Source organism: Rhinopithecus roxellana, chromosome 14 (assembly GCF_007565055.1).
Source record: "Rhinopithecus roxellana isolate Shanxi Qingling chromosome 14, ASM756505v1, whole genome shotgun sequence".
NCBI lineage: Eukaryota > Metazoa > Chordata > Mammalia > Primates > Cercopithecidae > Rhinopithecus > Rhinopithecus roxellana.
The window spans coordinates 19,853,382-19,872,116 of record NC_044562.1 but is presented as its reverse complement, the minus strand read 5'-3'; the positions used below and the strand labels follow the sequence as shown (position 1 = coordinate 19,872,116).

The 18,735-nt window shown below is 42.3% G+C and overlaps 1 protein-coding gene across 1 annotated transcript in view; it reads right to left on the bottom strand.

Moving 5' to 3' along the window:
* The window catches only part of DNER (delta/notch like EGF repeat containing), a 366,185-nt gene that overhangs the window by 120,224 nt on the left and 227,226 nt on the right, over positions 1 to 18,735 (bottom strand). The window contains exon 7 of the mRNA XM_010370769.2: positions 1,321 to 1,434. Within this exon, the coding sequence (XP_010369071.2) occupies positions 1,321 to 1,434 (114 nt within the window). The remainder of the gene's footprint in view (positions 1 to 1,320; positions 1,435 to 18,735) is intronic.

Below are 18,735 nucleotides of genomic sequence, written 5' to 3'. Positions count from 1 at the left end.
AAAAATTTCATTCGGTCCCAGAACGACCCTGAAGGCTGCCCTTGACTAAACACTAAACGGCAAGGCCTTCGGTCAGAGTTAAGTGACAACTGACTAATCGAGGGTGTGACAGAGCTTTAAGAACTGCAAAGTGCTCTATGTGAGCGAAGACTGGTGCTGCTTGCTCAGTCATCAGCCTTCAGCAGTGTTTCCAAGGTTTCACATTTGTTTAAGGGAGCTGAGCCTGCACTGCAAAATAAGGAGAGGGTGAAGAGCAGGGCTCGCCAAACACATTTAACTCATTGCCAGCACACAGTGAGAGAGTGGGATGGCCGGGCAGGCCACAGGCATCTCACCCCGGCCCCAACCCTGGCCCCTGCCCTGCCCAAGTGAGCAGGAAGACAAGGACCTGCCCTTCCTTAGTTGATGTTCACTTCTCCGAAATACTCGATTATGAGGTACTACCCATCACAGGGGGAGCTCCTGGAGAGCCCAAGCCGTTAGGTTATCTGGGAAGCCAGTGGCCTCTTACCAACACCCTCCTGTACCACCGCCCACCTCCTGTCTCTCAGCCTTAGGTAGTCTAAGGTAATTGTGAACACAGAGATGCATCCTTAGGCACTCAGGCTCTACACCTAATTTCTGTAGATGTGACTCTATGTAGCTTTCAATGTTACTTCTGTGGATCAGAAGCTTACATGCTGGTTCTAAAAAACAATCTAATGTCATGTTATTCTTACAAAATTAACAGTTTAAAATAATCCCTTCCATAACATCCCTGAAAGCAGAAATGGGAACAAGCCTTCCTCAAATTACAAAATAATCTCGTGAACACCAGCTTGAGGGCTGTGATTATCTGCCTGCTTCTTCAGGTAAAACTATCCCAGCAGTAAAGCTGCTTTTTAAAATAAAAGTAGCCCTATCGATGTGGTTTTTCAGGTGAGTTGAATTTTCTAAGGCATTATGAAGTTGATTAAAAACAGAAGTAGATGAAATTTATGTTGAATTTTTAAATGTAAACTCATATCAAAAATGAAACAAAATAGAACTCTTAAGTAAATTGTCACCATGAGAAAGATATTTTATTTTATTAGCTATTCATTTTCAATGTATAAATAAAATCACAGAAAGTCCTAGATTATGTCTAATATTCAAATAATTTTCAAGCTATGCTAGCATAGAGCTAAAAAGGGGGACTATCTTCTATGTTTTATAAATCAAACAAAACAGGAAGTTCTCTTGCGTAGAGTTTTGCAGAAACAAAGTATAAGGCTGATCAAATTAGCTTATAATTTAAAAAGAAAAACAAAAGTTCTTTCTGGAGTAATAAATAGTAATTACCTTCTGGACACTGGCAGGTGAATCCATTGAGACTGGAAATGCATGTTGCTCCATTTCTGCATGGGTCTAGGATGCAGTAATCAATCTTGGACTGGCAAAGCTCTCCAGTATAACCTGAATAAAACAAAATGTACATTTTATAAAATAAGCTATTCCAGACCTACCATGAGCCACTCTAGGAACTGATGGATTCAACTGGTACCTGCCCAATGAAGGCAGCGGCAGCCTTCAGCTGAGCTGCTCCTAGATCTCATTTATTTTTACAAACTATGGTAGGTTAGAAATAATCATAGCAGTTTAGAATCATCGTTCAAAAATCATTTACTCTGCAAAAATCTTTATTGCAAGAAGACCACATTTCTTCAGCATTAGGTCTGTGGTTCATCTTGAAATACCAGTCAGAACCTTCAGAAGCTGAGACTGAATGTCACGTTGATAGCTTCCTTCTGACACAGGAATTTACGGTGTTCGGCTTGATCTAACTGAGATAATGCCACATTCCCTAGGCCATCACAATGCCTACATAAAAAGCATTAGGAAAATGTCTAGGTATTAGCAGTTTTAAGGTATAATATTTTGGAGCTAGAATAACCCACCTGTGTTAATTCTGTACCCTCTCCCCCCACTTTCAAGATAAAGAGATTGAGGCACACAGAACACTAAGCACATTAATATGTTTTATTAATACTTACTTAGTTCACAAATCCAACTAAATTCTCTGTGAAACAAGGCTCTCATGGTGATTTTGTTGGATTGTAAAATAACTACATGCATGTGGTGAGGAAATAAGGACGTAAATCTATTGGAACACCTGTGCAGTCAAAAAGCTTTAAATACATTCCAGAATTTTGTTTATCAATTTTAAAAACAAAGCCCCTGGAGAGAAAAGTTTAAAAACGAAAATGCTAATAAATTTCTCATCATAAAGTGGAACACGGTAAAGAAAGCTTGGAAAATTTAAGACATTAAACAGAAAAAGAAAAAAAATGTGCCCTTGGTTATGTTATTTGAGTGACAGGACCATCAGTACTGTAGAGATAACTCCTACCAAAACTTTTTAGTCATGGATATTTTCCACACAATTACGATCATACTGTAACACTTTATTTATTTCTAGGATAGTTTCAACTACATAAAAACTTGTCTTTCTGAATTATTAGTTTTGAACGACTGCCATTAGCACTTGAATCTGAGATTTACAAAAAAAAAAGATCCAGTGATATTAGAAAAGAGATGATTCACCTGACCTTCAATTACCTGCCGAATAGATTGTAAATTACAGACTGGGAATGGGGAGGCATTCATTTGCAATCCTACTCACAGGCACTCAAGCAGTGTGGGAGACTCTAGCTAATTCATGGTATGAGAAGAGGAGTAAGACAAGCGCATGAACTAAAAATCCAAACACCAAAAAAAGGCTATTTCAAAATTCCAGAACAGATTAAATAAAAGCTGTAAATTCAAAATAAGGGAGAGTGAATTGTTTCTAAGAGGAATGCTGCGAATAACTTTGTGGCTAAAAATAATAGCCAACACTTACAAAAGATCACTTATTTTTATTCATACATTAATTAATATTAATAATGTATCCACAAATTAATACATAACTCATCCATACTCATGTAACCTTATGAGGTTAGTGTTATTAGAATCACCTTGGTTTTGTTTACTTCAACTTTTATTTTAAGTTCCAGGGTACCTGTGTAGGATGCGCAGGTTTGTTACATAGGTAAACGTGTGCCATGGTGGTTTGCTGCACAGATCAACTCATCGCCTAGGAATTAAGCCCAGCCTTCCTTAGCTGTTCTTCCTGATGCTCTCCTTCCTCAAATCCCCACTCCCAACAGGCCCCAGTATGTGTTGTTCTCCTCCATGTGTCTATGTGTTCTCATCATTCAGCTCCCACTTAAAAGTGAGAACATGTGGTGTTTGGTTTTCTGTTCCTGTGTCAGTTGAGGATAATGGTTTCCAGCTCCGTCCATGTCCCTACAAAGGACATGATCGCATTTCTTTTTATGGCTGCATAATATTCCGTGGAGAATCACCCCATTTAACAAATGAGGAAATCGAGGATTACGAAGGTTAAGTAATTTGCACACAGTCGTACAGGGAGTCAGGGCCCTGCGTCCAAGCCCTTTCACACAGTATACCTGAGGTTACGCTTAAGGCACTATGCATCACCATCGTCAACAAACAGGTATTTAGTATGAAGGTAAAATAACAGAAAATAATGGCTAAGAAAATACACAGAAAGAGACACAGAGCTTGATACAAAAATGATCAATATTCAGCTCAGGTGTGGTAGCTCATGCCTGTAATTCCAGCACTTAGGGAGTTTGAAACAGGCAGATTACTTGAGGCCAGGAGTTCAAGACCAGCCTGGCCAGCATGGCAAAACCCTGTCTCTACCAAAAATACAAAAACTAGCCAGGTATGGTGGTACACGCATGAAATCCCAGCTGTGGGGGATGCTGAGGCATGAGAGTCGTTTGAACCCAGGAGGCTGAGGTTGCAGTGAGCCGAGACTGTGCCACTGCACTCCAGCCAGGGCAACGGAGAGAGACTCCATCTCAAAAAAAAAAAAAAAAAAAAAAAAAAAAAAAAAAAAAAAAAGTAAAATAATAAAATCCACAAATATAAATATTCATCTATAACTTATAGCCTATGTGTGGTTGGTTATGCTTAGGCTGGAGACGCCAAGAATTACTTTTTCAAATCCCTGGCTTCAAAGATTCTGCAAGATGGCTAGAAAAGTAGAGTACATTTATGAAAAGACAACCGATTACAAGTGGTAGCTTCTTAGAGGCACAATGGCCTAAAGGATGTAGATGGCATCATGAATTCTGTCCTTGGAAAGACGTCAGAATTGTGACCACAGGATCACACAAAACCACGACTCACAGCCAGCAGAGAGTTCAGTCTCAGATGTGAGAGATGTACATCCCCACAAGACAGAAAAAATAGAAGAGTGCAGGACTCTGAACTTCAAAGTTCTTTCAATAAAATTTTAACAATCACTTCCTTTTTACTTTTTATCTAAGGATTTAAAACATACTTAAACATAGAGAGACGAGGTTATGAACCTCACATATCCATCACCCAGCTCCAACCATTATTAGCATTTTGTCTGTTTAATTTCATCTAGTCTCCTCATATTTTCCTGGGTTCCCCATGAGGGTATTTAAAATCAAATTTCATTTCACCTGTAAATATTTCAGTATGCATTTCTAGCAAAAGGAGACTTTTTTAAAGATCACTTTTAATGGTGTCTTTAATTAATATTTCATTCCATTTACAAATTTAATTAAACACTTTAAAACATATTTATATATATTTAATAATATCAACAATTTTCTTAAGAACCACAACTGTCTGATAATGCACAAATCTTCCCATGCACTTAATTTTTATAGATCTAATAAATTATAAGTGAGGTGAATCTTCAATGCTGTTAAGTGCCCCAATACTGTATGCAAGTTTGGTGAGATTTCAATCAAAGAGGCTAATTTACATTTTTAATTGTCATAACAGCTTCGGGACCTCACCGGCGTTTTGTGGATAAAGATACTGAGGTCTTGCAGGACTTGAGAGGGTCTAATATATTAATAACAGAGTTGTCACATTCAAAATGCCAATAGTTCCCTCCAATGAGAAACAGTGGTCCATATTCAACATTTTGTCATTGCTTTTTTTCCCTGAGTTTTAAAGTCTTTATATTAAAGATTTTGAAAACACAGGAAACATGGAACTATGGAGAAAAAGATTATGTGCAATGCTCTAAACCCGTAAAGTATGAGCATATTGACATGTCTATGGGTTCAGTGCTACTGAAGATGAATAACACTAATGGAGGAGCATGCGTTGGGGAGTAGGAGGAAGCAGGGAGGCAGGGCTGAGATCACGGGATTACGGGACCACTGAGCGTCCTCACCTGCAGGTGGCCGGTGCTACTGGCAATAACCAGCTACGGATCTGCAAAGGTGATGAGGGTAACATGATGCTCTACCCACCCCAGTCTGCCTGGAAAGGGAGGGGCCCTTTGGCAGGACAGTTGCTCAGTGCAGTGTTTCCCCAAGTAGATGTATGGACCATGATGGCAGGAGCTCAAGACCTAACAATCGTCCACACGAGACTCACCAAGAGGACCAGGTATTATTCTTGGCCTCCAGGGAGTTACTAGTTGGCAGTCCCAAGAGTACCATCATCAACTGTATTACTCCCTTTACAGTTGCATTACTAGCCAAGTGAAGACAGCTCTGGGAGAGGAGAGGCAGAGGACAAGGAGCCAGAAGCTTATCTCTCAAATACCAGCGAGTCACTCCTCAGATCCTCAGAGAGCAGAGGCTTCACTGAAGGTGTTGGACAAATCACTGGTATTAATATACATGGAATACTCTGAACTGGATACCTAAGGGCTACACAAATCACCCTTCCTGTGTCCTTTGGTTTTTTATTTGATCTCATAATCAAGGAGTCAAAACTAAATGAGTGATTGGTAGAAATCTAAATGAAAAATACCATTAAAGTTTTGCCTGGGTTTTCTTTCTTCCATCCTGCTAAAAGTCAGTCTGTTCTTTAGGGACTAAAGTAACCGTGCCAACTATGGATAATATTTCCTTATGCCACGAAAGCAATGACAGCCACCCAGAGGACCTTGTAGAAGATACGCAAGCAAGATCGATGGTACTGCTGCCGCAGACATGAAAGGTAATACACAGTGGCCATTCTGTGTGTGTTATGGAAGAATTTGCTCTAGCTTGCACACACAACAGGCATTTCAGCCCTGGAAACCTATGCCAGAGCTCCCAAGTGCAAGGTGGGCAAGACATGGAGAAAAACCCATGTGAAGGCACAAAAGAGTGCAGGAAAGGTGTGAATGTCATTGACACTTGACTAAAAATGCACGACAATGATAAACTCCCTCGTTTTGATTTCCAAATGACAAAAGTCTATACCTAACTATGGAGGCAAGTATCAGCAATTGTCTTTCTTTCCTCTAGCTAGTGGTACTCCCTCTAAGCCCCCGTGGCCAGACCACAAGCATTCATGAACCACCTGCCAAGTTATTGTCACAACCACATAATACCTTTCACATTGTCTAGTCCCATTTAAACCTCACCACTTCTCACCAGGACTCCAGCAATGGTTGCCCAGCCCCTGTCTTCACTGCTGCCACACTTGCTTTCTTTCAATGCATTCTTCACATAGGAATAGCCAGAGAGATCTTTTTAAGACATAATTCATATCCTATTATTACTCCTTACTTAAAACCCTCCAGTGGCTTCCCAAAAGGTTTGGAATAAAACCTAAACACTTTACCCAGGGACTAAAGGATACTGCATGGTGTGGCCCCTGCCCCCTCATCTTGGCCCAACTCCTGCCACTGACCACCGTGCTGCAGCCACCTAGGCTTCACTCTATTCCGAATCTCACCAAGCTCCTGCTCACAGGCATTAGTACTCTTTTCATGCTGTGGCCCCAGGACCAGAAAGAATCATGAGATGGATGCAGGATTCAACAGAAGCAGTTATAGTCCTGCCCTGCAAAGAGAAGTGGGGCACAGATTTAAAATTGTTCTGCGATGGAGAAATTACTGAAGAAAGTTAGCAATACACTTTTGGGGGTGGAAAGGAGAGGACTAGGGGAGGTGTAGTGGAATTTTATCTGTAAAATCAGGAAGTAAAGATTGGAGGATTTAGAAATAAATTGCACAACAGAGTGGAAGACCTAAGAGAAGGGCATCAAAGCGTTAAAGTCGTCTCTAGAACTAGGTAGGGAGACATGAACATATCGTAATAAAGCTACAAAGAAACGTGCAAAATCCAACTAAGGAGGGAAGGAAAATAGCTACAACCTTAGTGGGAGTGACCAATAAAATCAGAACAATTAAGCAATGATGTCTCTGGGACTCAGGGGCTGTGGGTTTTGAAATCAAGCCCGTTGATGAGTATGAGCTTGGAGTTTCCTGTTGGATGGCAATAATAGGGAGAGGTGGCCTGTGTGTGCTCATCTCACTGACATGAGAAGAATCACCCTGGATGCCCAGGACTCCTGAGACAGCCAAAAACCTCCCTCCCAGAAACAACCTGAGGCCTCTGAGCGCCAACTGCAATTCATCTGGGTCAAGAACCACAGTTAGCTTAGGATAATGAAGCTCTTCCATTAGTGGTATGAGTCTTCCAACTGCAAGAAGAGATAGAGCCAAGTATGGAGATGATGATATGACGACGTGGATCAAGCCCATGGTTCTGCCACTTCGTATCTGGTTTAAGCTAATCTGTGCCTATTGGTATTCAAAGAATGTGTGATGATTGAGAAAAATGTGGTGTGTGAGAGAATCTATCACACTTACGATTCTAATTAAAATGTTTAGCTGAGTAATTGGTTTTTGATTGATGAATTTAAGTTGAAAGATAAGATTAAGTCAGAACCCACTGGGATGTTGAACAGAGCTTGAGAATCATTACAGTGTTTAAGTTTACTTCTCACAAGGGAACACATACAAAAGATAATTTCAAATAGTCTTCTCTGTGCCCAAAGGGCATTCTGGGACGCCAGAAACCTCACCCCCCGGACCCTGGGGTCACACTGCAGGGCTGTTTCCTCTGACTCTGCAGCCTTCTGTGCCCACCCTCTTTCATTAGTTAACTCTAAGCTCAGAAGTCACTTGCTCAGACCTCAGGCTTTTTGTCCTTGTTTATTCTAAAACTTCGCTCTTATTTCTACTTGAAACACACACACATATTTGTTACCTCCCCACCCAGAAGGTGACCCATGGGAGCAGGGCTGTATCCCTGGAGGCCCCTTTTGTACCCCCAGGGCTCCTGTGTGCTCATCACAGTATACTTATCATTACCTACAATGATTTTCTTAATTGGTTTCCTTCTAAGAACATAAACTCCCTGAGAATCAGGACTTTCTCTGCCTTGTTCACCTCCGTACCCTCCAAACTTAAACATTTCCTGATACAATTATTTGTTGAAGGAGTGAATCCACTTGCTTAAAGTTTTTGTCCCAAAATCAACTATATCTTTCAACTTAGGTTTAGCCTCTCCCTAAGCAATAATATCAAGAACGGCCTGGGTAGAATCTGCTAGCTGCTCGTTTTCCTAATGCACATTAAAATAAATGCAGAGCTATTAAAGTAAAAACATTGTTATCTCAAATATCTGCCATCAAAAATCACCTTGGTGCCATCATGGTCTGTACATCTAACTTGGGAAACACCGCAATGAGCAACTGTCCTGCTAAAGGGCCCCTCCCTTTCTAGGCAGACTGAGATCAGTAGAGCATCATGCTGCCCTCTTCTGAACTTCAATCTTGCTTCTCCAGCTAGCATCCAGCACCTCCAACAGGTCTCTGCAACATGGCAAATCAACAAGGCTGAAGCAGAACTCTTCATTTTGTTGTTGTTGTTGTTCAGGAGCCCATATCCAGACTTAATTCCTTAGGTCAGTGGTTCTTGACTGGGGCGATTCTTTCCCCAGGTCTCATTGGTAATGTCAGGAGACTTTATTTATGGTCATACGCCTGAAGGGGTGACTGGCATCTAGTAGGGAAAGCCAGGGATGCTGCTGAACATTCTCCAATACACGAGACAGTCTCCTACCACAAAGAATTCTCCAGGGCAAAATGTCCTGAACACCAAGGTTGAGAAGTCCTGGTTTGGGTCAATGGAACCTTAGTCCTTCAGACTATTAACCTTTGTTTTGGTTTCAGAGCCTCTTATCTTCCCTTAAACAGAAACCACTCCTTTACAAAGTAGAGAAATAGCACCTTCAGAACATTTTTAAAAATCAGCATTCTTAGGAACATTTAGAATCCCTAGCAAATTCAAGGCCATTGTAAAATACATTGACTCAAAACCCTAAGAACCTAAGGAATTTACAATTGGGATATTTTATGAATAAGTAAAATAATTCATTCAAAAACAGATGACTATTGAAAATACTGACCTCTCCTTTTAGGGAATTGCAGAGATTTTGTTTCTTTGAAGAACACTGAAGTATAACAAAGATAGAAGACAAGTTGTGACTCAGGGTATATGGTAAGGAGGCCCTTTGAGGACATATGTCACAGCTGGGAAAGCTCTCAACTCAGGCTTCGTGCTTTTAAAGGGTCTGACGGTGAGCAATGATGTTAGGTGAAACAAGTCCCTGACATAGGAAGCAAAGCCTGGCAGGGAGTAAATTCTTAAAAATGCAAAAGGCAGAAAGTGACAAGACACGTGAAGGAAATGCATCCATTAGTGAGCATTCACAGATTACATTTGGTCTAACATAGGCTTAGAGTGTTTGATTTTATACTATTTTACATTTAAGTATAACATATAATTTAAAATGCATTCATATCTAGAGAGAGAAGAATGGCTGAGTTTCCCTGTGAATCTCAGAACAGCATACCATCTGAGTGGTACCTTTTGATTTCCAACATAACAAAAAATCCCCCCCACCAACCCATATGTTGTTATCTACTTCACCTGTACCCTTCAAATGAAGAAAACCTTCCAGAGGTCAATGGCAAATTACATGAGGGGTAAGAGACGTTCGCTAAATGAGTCAGATTACAAGAACAAGTGCGATCAATCAGCTGTGAGTATTTTTTTAAACATTGTCCTTCCTTGCACAGTTGTTTTTGTGTATGATGTTTACTTCATGATTTCTCTATTGAAATAAAAAAATATTTTTCTGTGTTGCTTTGGCTCTCTGAGGCAGAGTCTAATTGTTTCTTTGGAGAGCTGTTCTGAAGGCTCCCATGGTGGGAATTGCAGTGAGAGCTATTTTTAACGCCCCTGGTCTTTTAATAGTCTGGCCTGTGCAGTGAGGTGAGGCTGCTGGATTTGGACCGAATGCTGATGCTACCAAGAGAACCCATCAGTCTCAGCTCTCACCCTGGGGGGATCTGAGCAGCCAGTATCAGGGCCTCAGCCGTGGCTGCTGAGATGCAGTGCCTAATATTAGCACACGGAGGCAAGAAATAAACAGTGGGAATAAATAGTGCACCATGAAGATGTTCAGTCTCAGAGGCATCCTATTTTAAAGTCGGAAGGCAGAAATTATTGCACAGAAAAAAACTAGTAAGATTCGCTGGCAGGAGAAAGACAAACACATCTGGACAAACACAAACAGGATTTATAAACCAAAGGCAAATAAAGGGAGATATGTGAAGCCCATCTATGAACGACAATAAGTAAAATATAATTAAAATTGGAATATGCAAAAAAAAAAAAAAAAGCTTGACAGAAAGCTGACATTCAGCAGAATTAGAAAAATTAATCTCAACGTTGGGGAAAAAAGTAACCACAGCTAACAAGTAAATAGATAAGAGGCACAGTGGGAAGGACAGTGGCTTGGGGAGTGGAAGGTCTGAGATACAACAATCAGCTGAGTGAGCGCATCAAGGGGTTGACTTTGACCTTCATTTCCCTCACGGAGGAAATAAAGATAATGACTATAATGATTTCAAGCAGGTACCATTCTATGGAGTGTACCCTTTAATCCACAAGAGGCTGCACTGTGCTTGGCACATCCCACGTGGCTCAATATTTTTTGAGTGAATGAAGAATTTATGGATTTTAAAATGACAAAGCAATATGCCAGTATTTTGGGATCTCTCAGTTTTTATACAGGCAATTTAGAACAGTGGTTCTCAAAATGTGTCTCCCAGATCAGCAGCATCAGCACTGCCTGGGAACTCGTTACAAATGCAAATTGACCATTATTGTCCCAGATTTCTGAAGCAGAAACTCTGGGGCTGGGGCCTGGAACTGAGGTTTAAGAAGTCCTACAGGTGATACTAATACAAGGTACATGCTAAAGTTTGAAAACCACCATCTGGAAAATTAGGAGGAAGCAGTCTTTTAACATCAAATATTAATATTATTCATTTGTGAATTACACATACAACACAAATTACAGAGGATAAAAATCAGAGGCCAATGGGTGAAAGTCAAATATTATATGACATCAAAAAGCCTTTAGTGATTGCACTGTTGACATGGTTTTCTTCTTTTTATGAGTGGGAGTTCTTGGGCTCAATTATTGCAACTGTCATTTCATTCTTTACACATCTACTTCCCTATTCTTTAAGGGCAGATATGGATTACTTCTGTGCCAGCCTCTAGCACAGAGCCAGGGACACTATAAATACTCATTATATAGTAAACTAATAACTGTATAAGCACCATGCATCACTCTCTCTAATATAATTCCTTTTATTCAATTTCTGTAGCTCTCAAATAATAAAGTGCAATATTGATACAGGCCAGCTATATCTTTTAATCTGGTGATTCCAAAGGTGAAGATAATTTAATACTTTGAATTCAGTAACTCAAAGGGGGAGATATTTCATTAAGTATGCCCTGACGATTACTCCTGAGAAGCTGAAATCAAAACAAAGAAAACATTAGATTAATTAAGATGTTATGCCATGAGACAGACAAGTCAGGGGATTGACTTAAACTACATGTAAATATATACAACTACATTTATTAGTTGAGTTCTAAGTTTTTGTAGTAAATCAAACTCTAGAGAAGGTATTCATTCACTCTTCAGAAAGAATTTTTTGTGAGTGAAAATTCACATTTGGGGAATCTAAAAGAAGTTCAGGAACAGTTCCTACCTTCAGGGAGCTTAGGCTCCAGATGAGGAGATAAGACACATTCCCATGAAACAGCATACTGAGTAAATGAGCAGGAGAATGGTCCCAGGGCAGGCACATGTGCATGGCAGTGCCCAGGCTGGCCTCACTCATGTGCTGGGGAAACAAGGCAGGGCTAGGGCCCCCAGTCCATGCACCAAAGAGTTGGGGGTCACTGACATGGCATTTTCAAAGGTTTCTGCACAGAGTACAGGCCTGGTAAAGATGTGTTGTATATTGATCTCTTCCTGGTTCCACTCACTGCCATTTGGGGGGACTTAACGTCTCTCCTCCCTTCTCCCTGGGAGCAGGTGTTCTTGTCTGGACGAAATGAGGGAACTCCAAGAGGGATGTCTGGGATGGGGAGTGGGCAATGCCCTTGCAGAAGAAATCAGAAGAATGAAAGCTCCAATCCTTCTCAACTTTCCTCCTCTTACTAGTGTTTAGAGGCCACAAAGAAGTGCCCTTGATGGCTCACTGATTCTGTGCCAGTGTGTGTGGATGTGTATGTGGGGATAGATGTTTGTGTATGTATGTCTGTATGGATGTGTGCACTGTGTGTATATTATATTTATATATGTGTGTACATGTGTTTTGTGTTTGTGTATGTGTGTTGTGTGCATATGTGTGCATGTGTTGCATAGGCATGTATATGAGTGCACATGCGTGTTGTGTGTGCATTTGTGTGTTCTTGTGTGTTTTCTTTTACAAGGTCACGATCACCATTCCATTTCATAGATAAGAGAACTTGGGCTCAGAGGAGCTAAGTAGAGTTGGTTAGTGGCTCAGCCTGGAATTCAGCCCAGGACTGCAGACTCCAACCCCACCTCCCTTTCTTTCCTCATATATGTTCTTTCTTCCCTTTTGATGAAGCTCATTGGAAAAGACTGTGAGGGCCAACCAAGGCCAACCCTGAGGCCAGACACAGTGGGCAGGAAGTGGCCCACTCAGGCCTGGCTTTCCTGTGCCCTTTGCTCCAACCTGGCTCCCCAGAGCAGGAGATGCAGAAAGAGCTGAAGCCAAATTTTTGGCCAAGAAAGTGGTGATTGGGCTCTGTGCAGGGCTTGACAATCACAACAACAATAGCAACAGCTGACATTTGACGAGGGCTTACTATGCACCAGGTCACTTTCCAAGCACACTACCTGTATCATCTTATTTAATCTTCACAATCATTGGATTGTGGCACATTGAATACCATCACCCATGCCCAATTTACAGAGAGACAGCTGAGGCCCAGGAAGATTAAGTAACTTTCCCCAGCTCACACAATAAATGAGTAGTGGGAGCAGGCGCTGCATTCGGGCAATCTGGCCTCCTGGCCCAGCTAGGCTTTGCAGTCAGCCAGGCCCTGGCTCCGTAAGTATCACTTCGGCAGCTGTGAGCAAGGCAGCATGGCCTGTGGGGAGGTTACAATCACCCAGGTGGCAGATGCCAACAGCTTGAATCAGAGCATTGGCGATGGAAGAGAAAGAGCCAGGGCAGATGGAGAGTCATCATAAATAAAGGAAACTTGGTGGCACTCCAAAGATAACTGAGATGAGGGCGGCGAGCATAATGGCCAAGCTTCCAGCCCAAGTGAGGAGGGAGATGATGGCACCACTGATAGAAACTAGGGATGCACGAGAAAGCCAGGCTGGAATCAAGCGTGGGATGAAAAGGAGGTAGAAAGAGGCTGGCACCACGACCAGGAGTGTGGTGAGGAGGAAGGGGAGGAAGAGGAAGGAGAGGAGGAGGAGGAGTTGGCAAACACATTGCTGCCTGGTCCAGGCAAAGACCTGAGGTGAGAGGCTGGCTAGAAGGGGAGTCTGGGAGCCATCCACCTCGAGGTAGCCATCCATCCTCTCCTCAAGGCAGAGGAGATCAGCTGAAGAGGGGGGAGGAAGGAGAGGGTGGCAGAGGTCTCAGGAGAGCAGGCACAGGGCAGTACAACGGAAGCCAGGGGAGAAGGCTTCTGAAAAACGATCAACTTCGGCAGGATAAGGATTAGGAAGGAGCCCTGGAAATCAGCGAGAAGGGCACCACCGACGACCTTGGAGAAGAGAGAAAAGCAGCATGAGGGAGTGGGTAGAAAATTATGAGTTGAAGATGGACCAATATGTGGCAGTAATGGGGAAGAGAGAGTCGAAGAGAAAGAAGGGGAGATTAAAGTGGAGGACAAGAGGGAAGAGGAGGAGAAGAGGAAGAGGAAGCAACAAAGGAGGAGGAGGAAGTGGAGGAGGTGGACATGTGGAAGGAGCATCAGGGAATTTCCAAATCACTGCTTGTTTGCAGGACTGCTTTAAAGATAGAGAAGGCCGGAGAATCCTTGAGAACAAGAAGCCGGGAGAGAAGCAGGGAGGGACAGGGAATATGTCAGAAAGAGGGAGACAAGGTTAGAAGTACATGATCCTGGAGGAAAATTGAAGAGGGAGTACATCAGGCTAAGTGTCTTAGTGTCTTAGCAGCATTATTCACAATAGCCAAAAGGTGGAAATACTCCAAGTGTCTGTCAGCAGATAAAGGGATAAACAAAATGTGGTACATCTATATAATGGAATATTATTCGGGCATAAAAAGGAATGTAGTTATACATGGTATAACCTGCATGAACCTTGAAAACATGCTAAATTAAAGACACCAGCCACAAAACTACATATCATATACTTAGACTTATCTCTAAAATGTCCAGAATAAATAAATCTATGGAGACAGAATGTAGATAGGTGGTTGCCTAGGGCTGGGGGTGGGGAGGATGATAGGGTCACAAAGTGATAGCTACAGGGTAGAGGGCTTCTTTCAGAGGTGATAAAATGCTCTAAAGCTGATTATGGTGATGACTGCACAACTCCATGAATAAACTAAAAAGCACTGAATTGTAAACTTAACGGTATGTGGATTGTATCTCAATAAAGCTGTTATTTAAAAAAACAAACAAACTTTGGAGTCATCTACAACTCTCCACTTCCATTCATACCTCAGCACACTAGGAAGTGTTATCAGCTGTACCTTCAAATATATCAAATATATCCCAAATCCAAAATGGCTCACTACTTCCAGCACCACAGTGGTCAAGCTGTTCTTATCTCTAGCCTGATAAATGCATACATTTTAAAAATAACCTCCTAACTGGTTTTCCAATTTGTCCTCCCTACGCTTATTCTTCCCCAGACTCCACAGTGATCCTTTTAAGCGGAAAATCCAATGGCCCAGCCCAGTTCATGCCCTCAGTGGCTTCCCGTCACTCTCAGAATGAGCTCCCTGTCCTTCCTCCGTGGCCAGATCCAGGTTCCTTCTCAGCTTGCTCAGTTCTCATCGCAGGTTCTCTTGGGCACTGTGCTCTGGCTCTTCAAACACGCTGGGCATAATCCTGCATCAGGACCTCTGCACGTTATCTTGGTCCATTCAGGCTGCTAGAGCAAAATACTTGACACTAGGAAATTTATAAGGTGCAGGCAGATTCAGTGTTTGGTGAGAGCCCATTCCTCATAGACGGCACCTTCGAGGTGCCCTCACATGGCAGAAAAAGAAGGCAACTCTCTGGGCCCTCTTTCATGAGGGTACTAGTCCCCTCATCGGGTGAAGCTCTCATGACCCAATCACCTCCCAAAGGCTCCACCATCTAATACCATCACCTTGGTGATTAGGTTTCAACATAGGAAATTTAGGGGAATGCAAACACAGATCATAGCACATGCACATAGCATATAACTATTCCCTCTGCCTGCACTTCCACCTCTACTTTCCTTCACTCCACCTCTACTTTCTCCTTCCCCTGTAGTTCAAACTGATAGTGTCTTTGATGGTAAAATCCCATCTCAATTCCTGGCTTCTACTGAGATGGCTGATTAAATCCATGAATCATACCCATGGTATCTTATCAAATGGTTCCTCAGCCCCAACCTTAAGTATTCTCTTCAGAACAACTTTCCCATTTTTCCCATTTTTGCCGTGATTACACACACAGACACACACACACACTACATATATGCAAGCATACACACGCATACACTGTATATACACACCAAATGCATAGGCATATTGTCTAGTCATCTTCCTCACTGAAATATGACTTCCACGAGCACAGGGACTTTGCTTGGTTCTCAGTTGTACTCTCAGCACCTGGAAAAATCCCTGGCACATAGTGCACATTCAGTAAATAATTGTTGAATGAATAAGCCTTACTACAACTCCTTATTTTAAAGATGAGGAAACCAGGAGTTAAGAAAGGTGAGGAGGATCACACAAGGTCACACAACCAGTAGGTAGAAGTGGCTAACTTGAAGCCCTGACATACCATGTCACTTGTTTTGTCTTTCTGAACCCCAAGGGGTGCAATGTCTGGTCCTGAGAAGGGATGAATGACACAGGGGGCAATATATTCATAGACCATAAGGAAGTTCATACCTTCCACTCTATTCATAACTAACGGAAAATTCACAGACATTAACATGTTGCAGTGAAACACACTCTTTGACTCCTGAGATGGGCCCCGAACATTCCGGTTTCCCCCATGAGCTTTGTGACCTTGGTCAAGTCCCACAGCCTGACGGAGTCAATATGGCTTCCGTGCTTCATACAGAGGCAACTTCTGAGGTTTCTGCCAGACTCACAACTCATTTTTTACTTATTTATTGATTTTTGAGATGGGGGTCTCAGTCTGTCACCCGGGTTGGAGTGCAGTAGCACAAACATAGTTCACTGCAGCCTCAAACACCTGGGTTCAAGCTAACCTCCTGCCGTAGCCTCTGAAATACCTATGACTGCAGGCACATACCACCATGCCCAGCTAAGCTTTTTTTATTTTTCATAAAGACAGGACTTTGCTATGTTGCCCAGACTGGTCTCAAACTCATGGCCACAAGTTATCCTCCTGCCTCAGCTTCCCAAAGCGCCAGGATTAGAGATGTGATTAGAACCACACCCAGCCTAACCTACTTTTTAAAACCTGCTTTCACAATCTGCTAATTCACTTACTTCTTGAGGTGAAAAAGGCTGGGTTTGGGGACTCAGAAAATTCTACTTGGGATTTGTTTCCAGCAGAAGGTGACCCATTTCAAACTGACAACGCAAAGGCACTAACACTTAGTGTGCAGAAGAGTAAATGTGGGAAGCGAACACATGCAACAATATTCCCGTCGCCTCAGAAATAACAAGTTTTCAAAAACAGGCTGAAATCACCAATTAGTAGGAACAACGTAGTGCTTTGAAGTTGAAAATGCTTTACATAATGCTAATATTTTGGCTGTGGTTCTAAACGTGTATCACAGCTATTCTTTTCAGAAAAGGAAATAGGTCCTTTGAGGAAGAATTATATTCTTGAAATTAGAAGGCTTTTTTTAAATAAAATATTAGTAAACCCTGATTAAAGACGTTAAATTGCAACTTAATCACCCATTGTGTGTTTACTATGTACAAGGCACAGGGCTTGGCACTGAGTTTTCCATCGAAAACTCAAGAGTAATAGAATTGTTGCTGCCCTCAAGCCAGCTACAAATTACACATATGCTACAGGGAGAAGCTGAGGGACAGAGAGAAGAGGAAGAAGAAATAAGAGAATTGAGCCCTCATCATACACCTGTATGGCTCATATAGAATTGTATCCCATTCTATTCGTCCATTCATTCATTCAGCAAGTCCTTATTGCACACCTGCTATGTGTCAGGCTCTAGGCTAGGTGTTGGGTGTATGATGGATTGACAACTGACCAGGTATTTGCATTCCTTCAATACTCATAACCAGCCGTGATGAGGGTTGTTCTCATCTCTTTGCAGAGATGAAGAAGCAGGCCCAGAGAGGTTGTGCAATCCTCCCACGGAGCCCAGCTAGAAAAGGGTAAGAGTGGCAACAGGATTTAAACTGCTGGCTCAGAAGCTGTGGTCAAGTGAAACAGATAAGGGTCTAGATTCCAGGGCAGACAGTACCAGGTTTGTACCTGACTCTGGCACTTAGGGTTCATGTAACTTCAAGCAATAAGTTACAGGAACCTCTCCAGGAACCTTGTCCTGAACCGAATAGTATGATATTAGGACTCCATGAGAAACAAATGAAGAATAAAGCCCAATTTTAATGGGGCACAATTCAGCCCACAGCATTCCACCTCTGACCCTCCAAAATTCATGTTCTTCTCACACACAAAATACATTCATTTCCTTCCCAACAGCCCCAAACATCTTAACTCACTCTAGCGTAACACCTGAACTCTAAAGTCCTAAGTCTCATCAGTGTACCATCTAAATCAGATATGAATGAAACTCAAAGTGTGATTGATCCTGAGGCAAAATTCCTCTCCACACATGAACCTGTGAAACCAGACAAGTTACATGTTTCCAAATACAATGGTGGGACAGGTGTAGGATAGATAGTCCCATTCCAAAAGGAAGAATCAGGAAGGAAAGAACAGGTGACAAGTCCCAAGCAAGTCTAAAACTCTAGCAAGGCAAAATCCATCAGAACGTAACTGCTCAAGAGCAATCCTCTTTGGTTTGATGCTGTACCCTCCAGGCCCCTGGTGTGGCAGTGTCACCCCACAGCTTTGCAGAGCAGCCCTGCCCCAGAGACACTGGGCGGAGTCATCCAGGCCCATTGAAATCTGGGAGGCTGTCCTACCCTTAGAAACCAAGGAGGAAGCCTTGTCCCCAGACCTGGAGTAGAGGTGGGATTACACCGTCTCTGTGGTGGGAGTTATAGCCCCGCTGATCTCTGACTCTCCTTTGGGGCCATCTTTCCCTTTCCTTGAAGAACAGCTCATATTCACAGCTGAATAGCTCTATATTCCAGTCCTATAGATTCCAAGAT